The sequence below is a fragment of the Calypte anna genome, chromosome 3 (genome assembly GCF_003957555.1).
Source record: "Calypte anna isolate BGI_N300 chromosome 3, bCalAnn1_v1.p, whole genome shotgun sequence".
Lineage (NCBI taxonomy): Eukaryota > Metazoa > Chordata > Aves > Apodiformes > Trochilidae > Calypte > Calypte anna.
Window position 1 is genome coordinate 4,996,830 of NC_044246.1, and position 15,519 is coordinate 5,012,348.

General features: G+C 38.2%; 1 protein-coding gene across 4 annotated transcripts in view; it reads right to left on the bottom strand.

Moving 5' to 3' along the window:
* Window positions 1-1,537: 1,537 nt before the first annotated feature.
* SIPA1L2 (signal induced proliferation associated 1 like 2) overlaps window positions 1,538-15,519 on the bottom strand; it is a 124,450-nt gene continuing 110,468 nt past the window's right edge. The window contains exons 19-23 of one of the 4 annotated variants that reach the window (XM_030447605.1): window positions 13,987-14,118; window positions 6,903-6,956; window positions 5,840-5,963; window positions 3,660-3,741; window positions 1,538-2,781 (exon numbers count right to left, since the gene is read on the bottom strand). In XM_030447605.1, coding sequence (XP_030303465.1) covers window positions 2,635-2,781; window positions 3,660-3,741; window positions 5,840-5,963; window positions 6,903-6,956; window positions 13,987-14,118 — 539 coding nt within the window. In that variant the 3' untranslated portion in view covers window positions 1,538-2,634. The remainder of the gene's footprint in view (window positions 2,782-3,659; window positions 3,742-5,839; window positions 5,964-6,902; window positions 6,957-13,986; window positions 14,119-15,519) is intronic. The other 3 variants (XM_030447608.1, XM_030447607.1, XM_030447609.1) reach the window with 3 other exon arrangements.

Sequence of the window (15,519 nt, forward strand, 5' to 3'; positions counted from 1 at the left end):
CTTTTAGAGAATTAAACTCCCCTTTTCAGGTTTTGTTTCTGTACCTCAGTACTTCACAGCACGACCAAGACTTTGCTGACATTTAAAACCACTTCCATATTATTCTTTTAATCCAAATCACAACCACATCTCTGAAGCAAATCTCTCCTAACTTGGCTGTGGCTGACATGGATTGGTTTTACAGACCTGAGCTTCCAGACAAAGCTAAACCAGAGCCCACTTCACAGACAATTTCAAGCCCCAAGAGATGGCCAGCAATGGAACTGGACAAGAAGAAGCCCAGAAAAACTCTTCCACTTCCAAAATGTGAGATTTGTAGACAAAGTTTGCTGTCACTTGGAAAGAAAGAGTTTTCAATTGGACTGGAAAAGAAGAAATCATTTTTGTAGCAAGGTGTCTGTTTCCAGTAACTGATGAAGATGCTAAAATGAACATTGGAATAGAAAACTTTACACAAACCCAACCCAGTCCCTTCAGAACCAGCTTATTCTCAAGTTCATTTCAGTTCACACAGCTTTTCAAGGTGGACAAACAAACCCTCACAGAATCTCACTCAGACAAATTGCCCAAGTTGTTCAGCACTGTTATTTGGCAAGGTCTCCAGCCAGCTGGGTTTGCTAATGACTCCTCTAAGGTGCTTAAATCAGAATTGAGTGTAACACGACTGCCATGTTCAATTACTGTGAGTTACCACAGCTTAATGCATATTGTTTGGCATGAAACAGTCAAGTTTTGATGAAAAAATACAAAGTAGGTTTTTTTCTTTTTTCATTTGGATGCAGGGGGACCAAAGTCTTGATTCTCAGCCCATGTATAAGCTCTCCTAAGGGCAGTCATTCAGAACAATTATTACAGCAGGGACAGAGATTTGTTCAACTCACAAAACCTTCCTTAGCCAATGTGCACTAACAACAGACAAAGAATTTTACTTGCATCAGCTGAATCTATTTTTTTAGCCATTTAGCAATTTTCTGCAGGTTTCCCTGAATGCCTTCAGCTGCTGAAAGGAAACTGGGATACAAACATGATCTTGAACTTTTTTTTCTTTTTTCTCTCAGAAAGGTAGCACGAAAGGTGCTCATTAGCTTCATTTCCATCTTGCAAAACTGTAAAGTTTTGGAACAGACTTTAAGCTCATTGCTACACCCAGAACATCTCACACATGCTAACACTGCAACCAAACCCTGGACTGCTGATACAAGAGGATGGCAACCTATTTGCTGCTGCAATTAGTGTAAAATAATAATAAAAAACCTAGATCCCTGTTGAAAACTTTCTTTAGGATGGATTTTTGGGTAAAGGAGTTTTTCTCCTAGGTTGCTGATCAGTGCCTGTGAACAGCCAAAAAATTTATTTCTTCCTTAACTCATGAAGATACCTCCTCAGTTCTAGCAAAGGATACAAGAGATCAACTTTGATCATGTTGATGGTAACAAGGACTTGTGAGAGCACTTGGGGTCTGGATTGTCTCCAGAGATTGAGAACAAGTGCTGAATTCTGTGACAGTGGCTACAGATACTCCAAAGTAATTTAATTTAGGTTTAGATTTTTAACATTTATTAAAAAAAGCAGGATGTATGTTCATTTCAAATTAAACAGTTAAAAATGTTAAAGCATACAAACAAATCAGTTGTGTACTAGCAGCATCCAATTGTTAGAATTTTTCTAGAACTCCTCAGTACAGTCTTGGCAAGCTAAAAATATTACAACTTGCAACCAACTGACCTCACCATAGTGCAGATAAAACAAACTTTATAAAAACAACAATTTAAGGTTAAATAAGCTTAAATAAAGGTGTTAAATACAAGACACTTGATCAAAGCTTCTGTACAAAGATAAACAAATTTGGCATTGTACAATTGATTGGCTGGCTCACATCAGACATGATCTCAAGAGTTAAGCAGTGGAACTGTTTAGCTGAACATCAACTATACAAAAGTAACTGAAGTTGGGAGGGGGCTAAACCCAGTGAGCCATTTACAAGGCATGTGTATTTTTAGAAAATCAGAACACTGTTTATATTCAGGCACCATTTGTTCCTGCAAATAAATAACCTCTAATGTATCTGCATCCAAACTAGTGTTAAACACATCAGTGCTAACAGTTTATAAACACAGCTTTGTGACTATTCACTATACCTCCATCCTTATTGCTATGACAATGTGGACTGTGGAAATAAAACTACTGTACATACAAAAAAATAGAGCACCTTTTCAACATTAAAGTATATGTCTGGTTATTCTTTTTTATCTTACAATACTGAAGCCCAAGCTAATGTAAATTGCTTTAACATCTTCACCAGCGCACCTGAAATGCAGGAACTAAAACCCCAAATATTCCTCTTCAGGCAAGCCCCAGCCAGAGCATCTTCTAAAAATGTCTAAAATGACACTAAGGATTTTTTACATTCATCTGCACACAAACAAGTATCTGCTATCCTCTGCGTTCTTAATACAAAATTAAAGACAGATTACCACAGTTCTCTCTCCTTTTCAAATGAATAAAGCTGGATAAAGAATGTAGCAGAAACACCTAGAATGGGTTGAGAACACAGTGAGATCATTACCCCGCTAATTCAAAAAAATACAGCTGTTACATTGTTCAGACAAGGCTTTGCCAGGGGCTGCTGCATCATTAGGATTTTTTGTCTATAGTATTGAAAAACCATTCTGTAAATTTCCTCAGCTGAGCAGCTGCTGTTTGAGACTCCTCCTGCAGCCTCATGTTGTCCTGTCTCAGATGCTGTACCTCTGCTTGGAGAACTGCCTTGTCCTGTTTTTCCTGGTTAACAAAGATAAAAGTTGCATAAAGTGAGTAGTTGGGATGACAGCATTTATTTTTTGTTGTATTTTTGTGCAAGTCATACAGCTGTATTTCACTGAGCTCCCTAATCCATTCTAACAACTACCACCTGGAAGTGAATTCCCTAAATATGCTCCAACTACTTTGAGAAAATACTGCAAGCTAAAAAGAAAACTAGATGCAACTTTAATACAAAAATTGTAGCTCACACCTTTTTAGAAAAAACTTCAAGCACTAAAAGGATGAGAGAGCCCAAATCATAAGGATTTGATTTCAAGCATACACTAAGTCAGACAAGTATCTCATTTCAAAATTTTCCCTTTTATGATAATTTTCTTACTAAAAGCAATCTCATTCCTACCACTCCTGGCCTAATCTCCAGCTCAGACATTAGACAGCAATTAAGATGCAAAGCAAGTCATTGTTACATGATCAAGATACCAAAAGGCAACAGGGATGACAAATCTGGAGTAACTGCTGAGTAACAGTGCCCATGTCCCTGTCCCCATCCTCTGTTAAATCCTAGGTATTGATTCATCTCCTAAATTGAGATGCAGTGCTTGTTCTTCCTGGGGCATGGCTCTGAGGACAGTTACTCTGGAATAAAGACCCATAAATTATCCAGCCTTGGGGCATCTTGGTCACATTAAGGGCATCTCAGCATCCTCATCAAGTACTGGGCTCTACCATTCATTAATTACACTCTCTAGTTCAACTTCTGTACTTTTTTGAGCCCTTGATGAACCCCTTATAAAAACATATATAAAATATATATTAATTATACATATATTATTATATATTATTATATTATTTATCTATTAAAACCAGAGAGTAATAATACTGCTGCTGTTCATTACCTTTCTCAGGTCAGTTTGGAGCTGCCGGAGGATGACTTCCAGCTGGTTTACTTTTCCAGTCAGAGTACTTGGAGCATGTTCCCTGTAAATAAACCACTGCCTTCAGCTCTGGGCTACTTAAAAACATTTTCTCCTCCAGTTTTTGCAGATTTATAATAAGGCAAACAAAACAGTTTAGGAAAACACAGAGGAAAGCAGCATCAGAAGGCTGTTGCTAGAACATAAATCCCTTGCTGCAATATCTGATATCCAGCACTGACTCTCCTCAAGCAAATCAGGCAGAAATTGCAATGATTTTAAGGAGGAATGTTTTAGGAATTAATTTCACATATCCTCAACAGTGCAAGTCACACTTGCTGGTAAATGGTGTGCTGAGCACCTTTGTTAACAAGCTGCTTTCTGATAAGGACTGCACTAATCCAAAAGCAAGCTGCAGCACCAATTACTGTAAACCAAAAGAACTGTTAAAAGAGGTTTTTTCTGGTCTGCAGTTGTGTCATTTCCAGCAGAGGATAAACCTATTGCTTTATGGAGATAAATATTTTGTTGAAAGGTCAAAACCTATGAAATACTGCTACAGGTTAATCCGATGCTTGACTAAAGGGAAATAACTGAGAATGGCTTCTGGTTCCTGTGTGGCAAAAAGCACTGTCAGAGACACTTTCATACACATTTTAGATGAAATTAGACATCATGTGAATTATTTTTGTTGGAGAGAGTGAGAGCTGAAAAAAATTGTGCATGCAAGTGCACAAATCTGACAGAATTACCCATGCTGGAGGTGGAACAGCCTTAACAGCTTTGCAATCCTTACTGATCACTTGAAAGATGTGGACAATAAACAACTTACAATAAAGGTGCTTTACCATATAAGTGAGCTAACTTCTGTAAAATTGGTTCAAATTAAAATGTGATAATTTAACAAGCAAGAAGACTTTTCCCTTCATTCCCTGTTTTTCCCTTCCTGCAGCTGAAGAGCAAAAACTCATCAGAGATCTGGTTTTCTTTTACAGTTTAGTAGTGGACATATACTGCTGAATCTGGATTTTTAAGAAGTATCCTCCTCACAGCAGGGAAGACAGATAGAGATTAAAAAAAAAAAAAAAAAGGCAAAGTACCCCAACTTCAGCATAAAAGGACTTGGTTGCAGTTTTTATTGATTATTTTACCTCTGTATAAATAAAAAATTATGGACTTAAGAGAAGCAAGCATTGGTGAGGCCGCACCTGGAGTATTGTGTCCAGTTCTGGGCCCCTCAGTTCAAGAAGGACAGGGAAGTGCTTGAAAGAGTCCAGCGCAGAGCTACTAAGATGATGAAGGGAGTGGAACATCTCCCTTATGAGGAAAGGCTGAGGGAGCTGGGTCTCTTTAGTTTGGAGAAAAGGAGACTGAGGGGTGACCTCATCAATGTTTTCAAATATGTAAGGGGTGAGTGTCAAGGAGATGGAGTTAGGCTCTTCTCAGTGGTGACCAGTGATAGGACAAGGGGTAATGGGTGTAAATTGGAGCACAGGAGGTTCAAGTTGAATATCCGGAAAAATTTTTTTCCTGTAAGGGTGACAGAGCCCTGGAACAGGCTGCCCAGGGGGGTCGTGGAGTCTCCTTCACTGGAGACATTCAAAACCCGCCTGGACACGTTCCTATGCAAAGTGCTCTAGGTGGCCCTGCTCTGGCAGGGGGGGTTGGACTAGATGATCTTTCGAGGTCCCTTCCAACCCCTAGGATTCTATGATGATTCTATGATTCTATGATAGGTGGGAACACTTGTTAGAAGGTTTGAGACATTTGCTGCAGATAAGGGCACTGCAGACCACAGAGCTGAGCTCTTGTTATCAATTCTATTTAAATAAAAATATAAATAGTGCAACACAAATTATTATTGCACAGGAGGAATACAGTGAAAAATCTGATAAGGTGAAACTCTGCATCTAAGTGTACTCTGCATTAGAGGCAAATTCTAGTGAGAGCTTTGTCTGTACTACATATTTTCTAGACAGAACTGCTCAGGAGTTGATTTGAAAATTTTCAGTATTTTTCAAAATTAAAGAAGTGATCAGTCAAGTAACAAGTCTGCCACCAAACAGCAGTGAAACATGTACAGGCAATCTGACGTGCAACATCAAGAAAAAAATCTTTTCTTAAAATATTTTTGTATGAAATAAACCTTAATTCTGACATACCCAGTAGCCTCCAGGAAATCTTTTCCATCTGTGGGACTTTCATCCAAAGGTAACTCTTGTGTTCCTTCCAAGCACTGAGCTTGTTGCATATCATTCAAGGTGCAAAAAGATGCTACTCTCTGATCTGTAAAAAAAATAACATAAGGATATGTTTAAAGCTGGACATATATACAAAAAGCTATTCTTCCAGTTAAATTAGAGAAATGGATGTAGGTTTCTACATCATAGCTTTGAAGATAACCAGAAGATGTACAGTATATTCCAAATAGTTGGCTTCCCCACATCTGCATCCAAGGGCAACCCTAAATCAGTGTTTGGTTTCTATCAGCAGTGTAAAACAGATTTCTTTGAATCAGCTAATGCTGAGATGAACAGTAAATTGATCTTGGTGGTATCTGCAGAAAAGCATTTGAGAATTCAGGGCCACAGCCAATGGCAATAATAATTCAGAGAAAAGATTTGCATTTTCCGTGGACTTAAAAGCCAACAGAGTCCTCAAATCTGCACAGTTCATTTTGTGGGTTTTTTTGGGTTGGTTTTTTTTTTTGCTGTCTCAAGCATTTGCAGAACCTAATGGCAATCTGCAAGTCAGGAAACTGAGAATTAAGAAATTCACACTACTTTCATCAATTGTAGGTTTTGTTCTAGCTATGACCAAAGCACACTCTTATCTACATTGGATTCCACCAGAACAGAACGTAACAAGCACGGATGCAATCACCTATGGATGTACATTGTGGCTGCCAAAATACATCCATCACCACATCAGAGAAGTAATGCCATGCACATCATCACTGCACAGAACAGGAGTAAAGGATGCATTCAGTAGGGCTGAATTTGTCTTCCTCCAAATAACAGGATCCGTATTTTGCGGAGATTGATTGAATTTATTTCTCTCAACCCAAATCCCTGGCTGTGGGCTGGTATAGATTTTGTCCCTCTCTCCCCTTGCTCTTCCACCCCACAAACCCAAAGCTTGCATTATCATGCAAACGTGCAAACAGAAGGAAATAGGAAAGAAAGTTTACAAAAAGGCAAAAAGCCATCAATCCCAGACCATCACCTAGAAACGGCGTGTGATGACAGAACGGCCCAAATTCTTCATCTGAGTCAAAACCTGGAATAAGATTTAGAATGGTCCTATAAACAAGACAGTCCATCTGCACTGGAGCAGCTGTGGCCCTCACCTACAGCTCACACACTGGAATATTCCCCCTGCAATCCCTGCCCTCAGCCTTCCAAGGCCATTTTTGCCCCACACTGACGTGACAGTGAAGCAGGAGGTGTCATGCCCTGTGTCTCTATCAATAATCCCCAGTGTCATGACACAGCATGATAGGTATCATGACAGCATGACATGTATCACAACAGCATGACATGTATCATGACATGTATCATGACATCTTGGCATGACACACAAAACCCCAACCCCCTCCCCATCCCAAGCACTGAGCAACCAAACAGTGAATTCCAACCCCATCATCTTAACCAGGAAGGGAATCTGGGTTTACAAGTTCTGCCAAACAAAAATAGGAAGTCACTAAAAAGCTCTTGGAAGGGATTTTATTTTTATTTTTAAATGAGAAATTTTAAGGGGCAGCAAAGATTGAAAATTCATCCAATTTGATCATAAGAAGTAAAGCTGTGTGTAATTTTTTGGCCAATTTTAAAGGCCATGGCTCATTTCCCCTGCTTTTATCCCTCTGACTAGTGATAGATCTTAGCAAGAAGGAACATAACTTTTTCATGTGCTGACAATAAGGTTAGAATATAATTTTAAAAACACAATCAGCAAGATTTATAGAGTTGAAACTTATTAAGTCAAAGACTTCATTACTGTGAATAAACTCAAACTAGTTTGCCAGTATGTAGGCCAGAAACTGTTTAAACATCAGCTTGAAGGACACATCCAATTATTGATTTCACCTTTACACTATTCACATTTTCATTACCACTTGATAGAAGAAAACAAAGCCAGCAATAAAGGTGATGCTGTTGCTGTTTTTCCCATGGCTAACAGTGTGTGAGATGTGACACTGGGTCACAGAGGCAATTCAACTGCAACATAAAAATCTGCATTTTCCTCTGCTGAGAAAGCTCCCTTAAAAAGAATGGCCATTTGTCTGCTCTGTTTTGTCAGCTGAGAAAAGGTTTTCTCAGTTTGATTTCAGTATTTGAAATCACCTTGTTCTTGATGGATAAAAGCAGGTGTAAAACCAGGTACATTCAGCTGTTAATGAAACCACATGATGCTATTTTTAAACATGGTATTTTAAATATTCTCATATTATTTCAACACACAAAAATATAAAAACATAGCAGGCTGCAAGGAAGTATAATGTGTGGATTCACTTTTTCTTCCTTGTATAATTCCTAATGAGTTTCAACTGCACATAATTTAGAAATAATATTAAGACTTAGAATAGGAAACAAATTGTTAATTATTTTCCATTTTCCAAGTATAACTTAAACATATTTTTCCAATAATCCTCTCTTTATAAAATAGGAAACTAGATTCTCACATTCATTGGGTAAGGAATAAGCTCTCTACATGGCTACTAATAACCAGAAGTCTCCAATAATATAACATAATATGTAAATGCCTGCATTGCTCTTCAAAGAGTAGTTCCTTAATTTTTAATGCCAAGTTAGTGTCCAAATCATCCTCTGAACAAGTTAATAACACAATAAATCTCTGTAAATCCAGTGCATCAGCAAGATCTTGGACTAACAAAGTATTTTCCCTTTGAATACTTCTCAAGTACTTTTAACAACATGTTTTTATTTTCAGTAGTAACTATATCAAATCTCACTGAGCTCCCTATAAGTTTTTTCATGCTTGGCAATAGTTTGACCAATTTACTGCTTAAATCAGAACTGTTTCTAAACCTGAGCTGTGGTGAAGGTTGAAATTGTGCTTCAAAGAGAAAACTCTTTCTACTGATTTTTGTTTTCCTTGTTCTTAGAGGAATTGGCTTGACTCTGTGTTCATGAAAATGAAATCAAAGCTACCTTCACCTAGAGCTCATTTTTCAAAAGAAAAATCCATTTTATTTGACTAGGATGCTGTAGACCAAAGTTCATCTTCTCCAGACACTATTTAGTTCAGTGCAAACTGAACAGAAGAAAATAGACATAAATCTTATAGCTCTTATTTTTATCTGAGCCACCCTTGCTGAACCCCACACAGGACCCATGCACAGAGAATTAACTGCAAAAAAAAATATATTGGTGTTTATATCAAAAGTTTAAGCAACGAAGCAAGACCAAAGCAAGACAAAATTCAGGTCTGACTTTCAAGACTTGTATGGTTGTAGCCACCAAGAATTTTAATCTGGATCTTCATTGTTCCAACTCTTTAATAGAGGCCAGAAAAAAGCTAAAAGGAGTGGATGCAGCCACTCTGATTACCAAGGCAAAGTCCACCCATCAACATACACTGAAACAAGAGGAGCTCCACATCCATGCAGTAGAAATGACCAAATATTAGCTAAACATTTGAATTTTTTACTTTTTCCAGCAGATTAATACACTATTTTGGTTAAAATAATTATCTCTCCTGCTGAATGCTTCACTTCTTTCTCATTATGTTTATGCCCAGCATTACTTGCATTAAACTATAAAGATTTTCAATGGAAGTATTAAAATATTATTAATTATACAAGCACAGATGTTTCTGCAAAGATAAACTGGCTTTAGGAAACAGTGCATTCTGATTGGCACTAGTAGATGTTCATAAAAATAACTGGGTTGGGAAAAAAAAATCAGAAGTTGAAACCACCTCCTTTAAAGAGCTCAAATCAGAAAGAGCAGAGGAATTTTCTTAGGCTGCTAATTCCCACAATATTATTTACCAAACACTAACCAGCTTTTTTTTAAAGCACAATAAACCCAGTTTAAAGTAGCACACAGTAATAGCAACAACAATTATTAATGTTTGTGTCAATTCTCTTCTATAGAGAGTAACAGATATGGACATCAATTAGAAAGGCTTCTCCTTTTGTCCCACAAAAGATCAAAAAGAGACAAAATTACCCATCAGTAACATAATAGAGATGTTGAAAGCCTGGACTTCCTCCCTAACATGGAGATCTATTGGGAGGATAATATAAAAAGATAATTAAAAAAATATTCTCTCCTTTTCCCTTATTCTTTTCTGAGATTTCTTCACTTTCCTTTTTCTGATTCAGCCTTTCCAATTTGTTCTGTCAATCCCCCCATCTTTACCTTTGCTTAGTTCAACATGCTTGCTTTCTTCCTGTAACTTCTTATATTTCACCCCAACTGCTCTCTCTAAAACTCTGCCTCTTTTGCTGTACAGTCACATCCAGTTCTGGCTATTTTCTGATTGCTTTCTTCAGGGATGAACACAAAAATATGGCACCTGTGTAATTCTAGCATACCAACTGCTCCCTAGTTACTGTCTCTTTGCAACCCTGGCCCAGGTTGCCCAGGGAGGTTGGGGCTGCCCCATCCCTGGATGGGTTCAAGACCAGGATGGATGGGGCTTGGAGCAACCTGGCCCAGTGGAAGGTGTCCCTGCCCATGGCAGGAGGGTGGGATTAGATGATTTTTAGGGTCTCTTCCTCCTCAAACCAGTCTATGAGACTATGAGCTCTGACCAGAGGAGAAGGGAAGAGGCCTATCCACGTGTGAAAGAACTGGAAGGAAACCCCTTGCTTGTACAAGGGTGCTAAAGATGATCCCTGGATCAAGAGCAGAGACAAAACTATGTCCTGCAAAGGAATGCAGTGCAAAGATTTAAAATACCATGGCACCAGCTCATGGACACTGATGCTCAAGAGCCACAGCTCAAGCAAAACTCCTTCTGACGCAGCTTCTGGAAGGTGTAGAGTTAAGGGCTGCAGGGCTCTCTTGCCCTGTGAAGACCTGGCTGAGGAATAAGTACATATTCAGCTTCCCAAAAAATTCTGGCCAAGCAAAAGCAGAGAAAATGGAATCCAGAGAAAATGGAAAGCATTCTCATCACACTTGCAATTTAAAAAAAAAACCAACAAAAAGCAGCATGCAAAAAGTGATGACTTGCTCCACTCTCATGGAACACAGTTTAAAAAAATGCTCTTCTAAACAGGACCAAGGCTTCAGTTGGATAAATGCGACTATTAATTAATTAATATAAATACATTAATTAAAATAAAAATACTTTGTCCAGTTTTGGGCCCCCCAGTTCAGGAAGGATATTGAGGTCCTGGAGTGGGTCCAAAGGAGGGCAACCAGGCTGGTGAAGGGACTCGAGCACAGACCCTATGAGGAGAGGCTGAGGGAGCTGGGGCTGTTCAGCCTGAAGAAGAGGAGGCTCAGGGGAGACCTCATCACTCTCTACAACTCCCTGAAAGGAGGTTGGAGCCAGGGGGGGGTTGGGCTCTTTTCCCAGGCAACTCTCAGCAAGACAAGAGGGCACAAAAGGTCTCAAGTTGTGCCAGGGGAGGTTTAGGTTGGAGATGAGAAAGAATTTCTTTCTGGAGAGAGTGATCAGCCATTGGAATGGGCTGCCCAGGGAACTAGTGGATTCTCTGTGTCTGGAGATATTTCAAAAGAGACTGGATGTGGCACTCAGTGCCATGGTCTAGCAACCGCAACGGTGGTAAAAGGGTTGGACTCGATGATCTCTGAGGTCCCTTCCAACCCAGCCAATTCTATGATTCTATGATTTAATTAATTAATAAACAAGACAGTCACCTCTTCATTTAGGGACGGGGTTGGGAACCAAAAATAAGACCACTGTTCTTATTATAGCCATGAGTAAACTCTGAGTACAGATGGTGGTAGCAAAAATCTTGCTACTATATTTAATTCTTAATCCAATTAATGCTTAACATTATAAGCACCTAAAAGAGCTATATTTAACAGTAATTGAGATACAAGTACATTTTAAGACTGACAGCTGAAGGACTGTGAGGTTCACATCATGAATGTGGAACTGATCAAGATATTTAATTTGTAAAGAGAGAATCCAGAGGCACCAGGAGGGAAAAACCCTGACCTTGGAATCAGTTTGTAATTCTAGCAAATCAATATTAAGAAAAGACCTCATGTAAAGAAAAATTAAAATGAAGTCTTGAGTCTTGGTTCTAAAATGGAACAATACTTTGAAATGCCAGGGTGACCGTAACTAGAGAATGATTCTGAAGTTAATTTCTTCAACCAACATTAAACAAAGTCCTGTGCATTTTGTGATCTTTTTCACTGAAGTTTTAGGCATGGTGATGCAGTTTGCATTACTTTTGGAGACAGTCCTATGTAGCGGGAAGAGCCTTTCTTGCTCCTGAGGCTTGATGAGCTGCTGGCCTCTCCATGCCTCACTCTGTGGGTGTGTGTCCCACCTTTATTGGCCCCCTGGTAATAGGGGTCCTGCCCTAACCAGGCACAGGTGGACTCACACCCACTCATTGGCAACTCGAGGCACCTGGTTTATCTTGTTTCTCTATAGTCCTATATAAAACATGATCACATTTCTACCCTATTCAGTAAAAGGATCAATTTCATACTCAGAAATGGGCAAACTTTAGAATTATTTCCTCTCACATTTTCATATTGAAAGAATGTAGCACAGTAGCTGCAAGTTCATTTTAAAGAGTAAGTTGAAGCTACTCTTAAGTCAACAGCACTAAAATACATAAGGAAACAGTATCTGCTGATTCATATCCAACATTGTCCCTACCAGTGATTGTTTTAATAACATTCTTATCAGTCATTCTTTTTAAAAGGTCTTTTAGATTGCATGATATGGGATAGAGAAAGTTGAACAAAGACTTAGTAATCTCATTCCTCATAAAAAATTCAAAGTGGGGTACTATAAATTTAGTCAAAACATTCTATCTGCAGACAGATCTAAGATTTTTGCAATGAAAACCCAACAAGGGAATCCTCCTCCTCCCCAGGATAGGGCACTGGGGATACCTATGCTATTCTACATCTCTCTTTCCAATTCAAAAGGCAATTACACTCATATAACACCGACATGAAATTATTTTCATTACAATATTACGTAGTAAAAACAAGGAAAATCTGTTCTAGTGTTCAAAGAAAGGTAAAAATACAGGAGTATAACTGGTACAGAATGACATTTTAGTCAGCTGAACTCAACATTTCTATTAGCATTTTAAAATATCCTTCAAGTAGAAAGTTGCAGGGTTAGTGGACATCAGGACATTCCCTGAGCACAGAAATGCAAATAGTCAGGTTAAGAAGCAATATGGTATTTAGGGGTGCTGATCACCACTATTGACCTGGGGGTTTAACAATGCATTAAAATTAGTATAGTAGGGAGTTCTGAAGAGCTTTTGATCGAATTGAAATGTCATCACTTCATACTTAGGGAAGGAATCAGGTACCAGAAAACTGATTCAGATGGTTGCTTTTAGTTAAAAAACCAAAGAGAACATCTCACCACTAATTTAACAACCAGTTCTTAGGAAATTAAGACCCGTGTTTTGAGTAATGATTGTCATGATGATACTGGCATCCTTATTTACACGTATCTATGACCATACATTCCCTGATGAGAGTAACACAAGGCCAGAAATGTCAGAAATTTCAGGATAGCACAGCCACCAACTCTCAGAAACAACAAAACACATTGAAATCTACATATTTCTACACACACTGAAACCACCTTTTGTGCTTAAACACTGTGTGCAGTTTTAGCTCTCAGAGAGGTGAATGAGGTTGCTTCTTAGTTACCCTGGTTATAATTTAACACTGCAAAGTTCTTTATCCTGCACTTTAATATCCTTGTCTGATGAAAACTGGGAAGGACTGCAACATCATACACGTTTAAAAACCCAACACAACAAAACTCAGGGAAATGTTACTCCTGGTTTCATTTTAAACACCTAACTTAAATGCTTTCAGTGTTCCCTGAGTTTTCCTGCTCCTTACAGAAGGAACTCAGTAGTTGGAACTCAGTGGATAAACTGTATCTAAGACAGATACTGAAAATATCACAAATACCCCAAATTTCCAGTGACAATCTCCTGCATTGAGAAATGATACTGCCAATACAACTAAAGGGCTACAGAGGCAAGCACTGGATTGCTGTCATTCAGAATGTGGCTATACAACATATTTATTTTATTAAAAGTTTGTATACTGAACATCAACCTTTATTCAGATTTTCCTGTTACCTTCAAACGCTCGTGCAGCATCTACCAGGTGGGACCAGTCTAGCCCTGTGGCAGTGTCTGGCAGGGGCATCAGGCCAGGATCATTGAATTTGGCTTTATCAGATAAGGACCCATCTGAGAACCAGAATTCATCTAAACAATAAACACAATAATTAGTCTTCCTATAACAGTGGTGTACAATTCATTTTGAACTCTCAAAAAATGTATTAGCAAAGAGCGCTTCATTTCCCCCGTTTCTCTCTTTTCCTGTTCAATACTCAGTTTGGATGGAACAAGTTTTAAACTTTGGCAGAATAAGATGGGAAGGGTTGCTGAAGTATTTTTTGGTGCCTCTTTGCACACAATGTGTTCTTTGCATTTTCATGTGAATGCTGTGTGAACAGGCAGCATCCGTTCTCAAACCACACCACAGCAAACCTGAGCACTGAGCAGAAAAGTTGCTGGAGACACAAAATTACATTTATAAGAAGGCTGTGAAGCCACATCTGAGATATTTACATGCAGTTTTATTCTGAAACTTTCATATTTCAGTTCCAGAAAGAATTTAAATATATCACCTGCTTTTCTTTCAATGCATTTGTAAATTCCAGTCTATATCCAAAACTCACTTTCACATTGAAAATTCTACTACTCTTATCTTAGTATTTGTAGCTGGATATCCAAAGATGTAAGACTTGTGAGTGAGCTGTACACTGTATTGTATATTAATTGAAATATATACACAATAAAGCTATGCTTTCAGCTATGCATTCTTTTGGAAAAGTACCACAAACATAAATCTTAGTAGAGGAGATGCTACTTTTCATAACTATCTGAAATAGTTTCATATTTTCTTTATCTATCCATAGTAATCTTCACTCTGATCAATGTGAGCACATTAAAATGAATACTGCTGAACAGGCACACAGAGGTTCTTAAAACTGGGCATAAACCACATACACTATTTATAATCACAAAAATTGATCTTGACCATAAAGCTAGTGATACAGTATTGTATCTTTATGACATAGTATAGTATGGAAAAAAAAGAAATTTTGCTTCAGGTTTATCTACTTCTATTAAATAAAAAGGTGAAAATAGTAGTTTTCCCTCACATGTTTCAGAAGGAAATGCCTACCTAGTTATTCCACTGATTAAGACAGTAATATTTATGAGGAAGATTTTTTCCAGGAAAACATCAACCACAAAAATCAACAAAGGAAAAACTGCACACATAAAAATTGTATTTTAAGAAAATGGCATGTTGCCACTGCCCTGATTATCAATGAAACAGAATACCAAAGGCCATTTGAATTAAAGATTTCTGACCTAAAATCCCCAAACCAGTAGCCTGTAACAGAGAATTGTAAGGCATGGAGCAATGACTGAAGTATGTTGTAATCTTTGCAGAAAGCTTGCTTGAAAAAAACCAACAATAACCAACAAAAACCCACCCACAAAACAACAAAAAAAAACCAACCAAAAAAAAAAACCTAACCAAAGAAAATAAATACAAACATAGATAAAGCCCCCTGTTACCTTGGGGTGCAAATA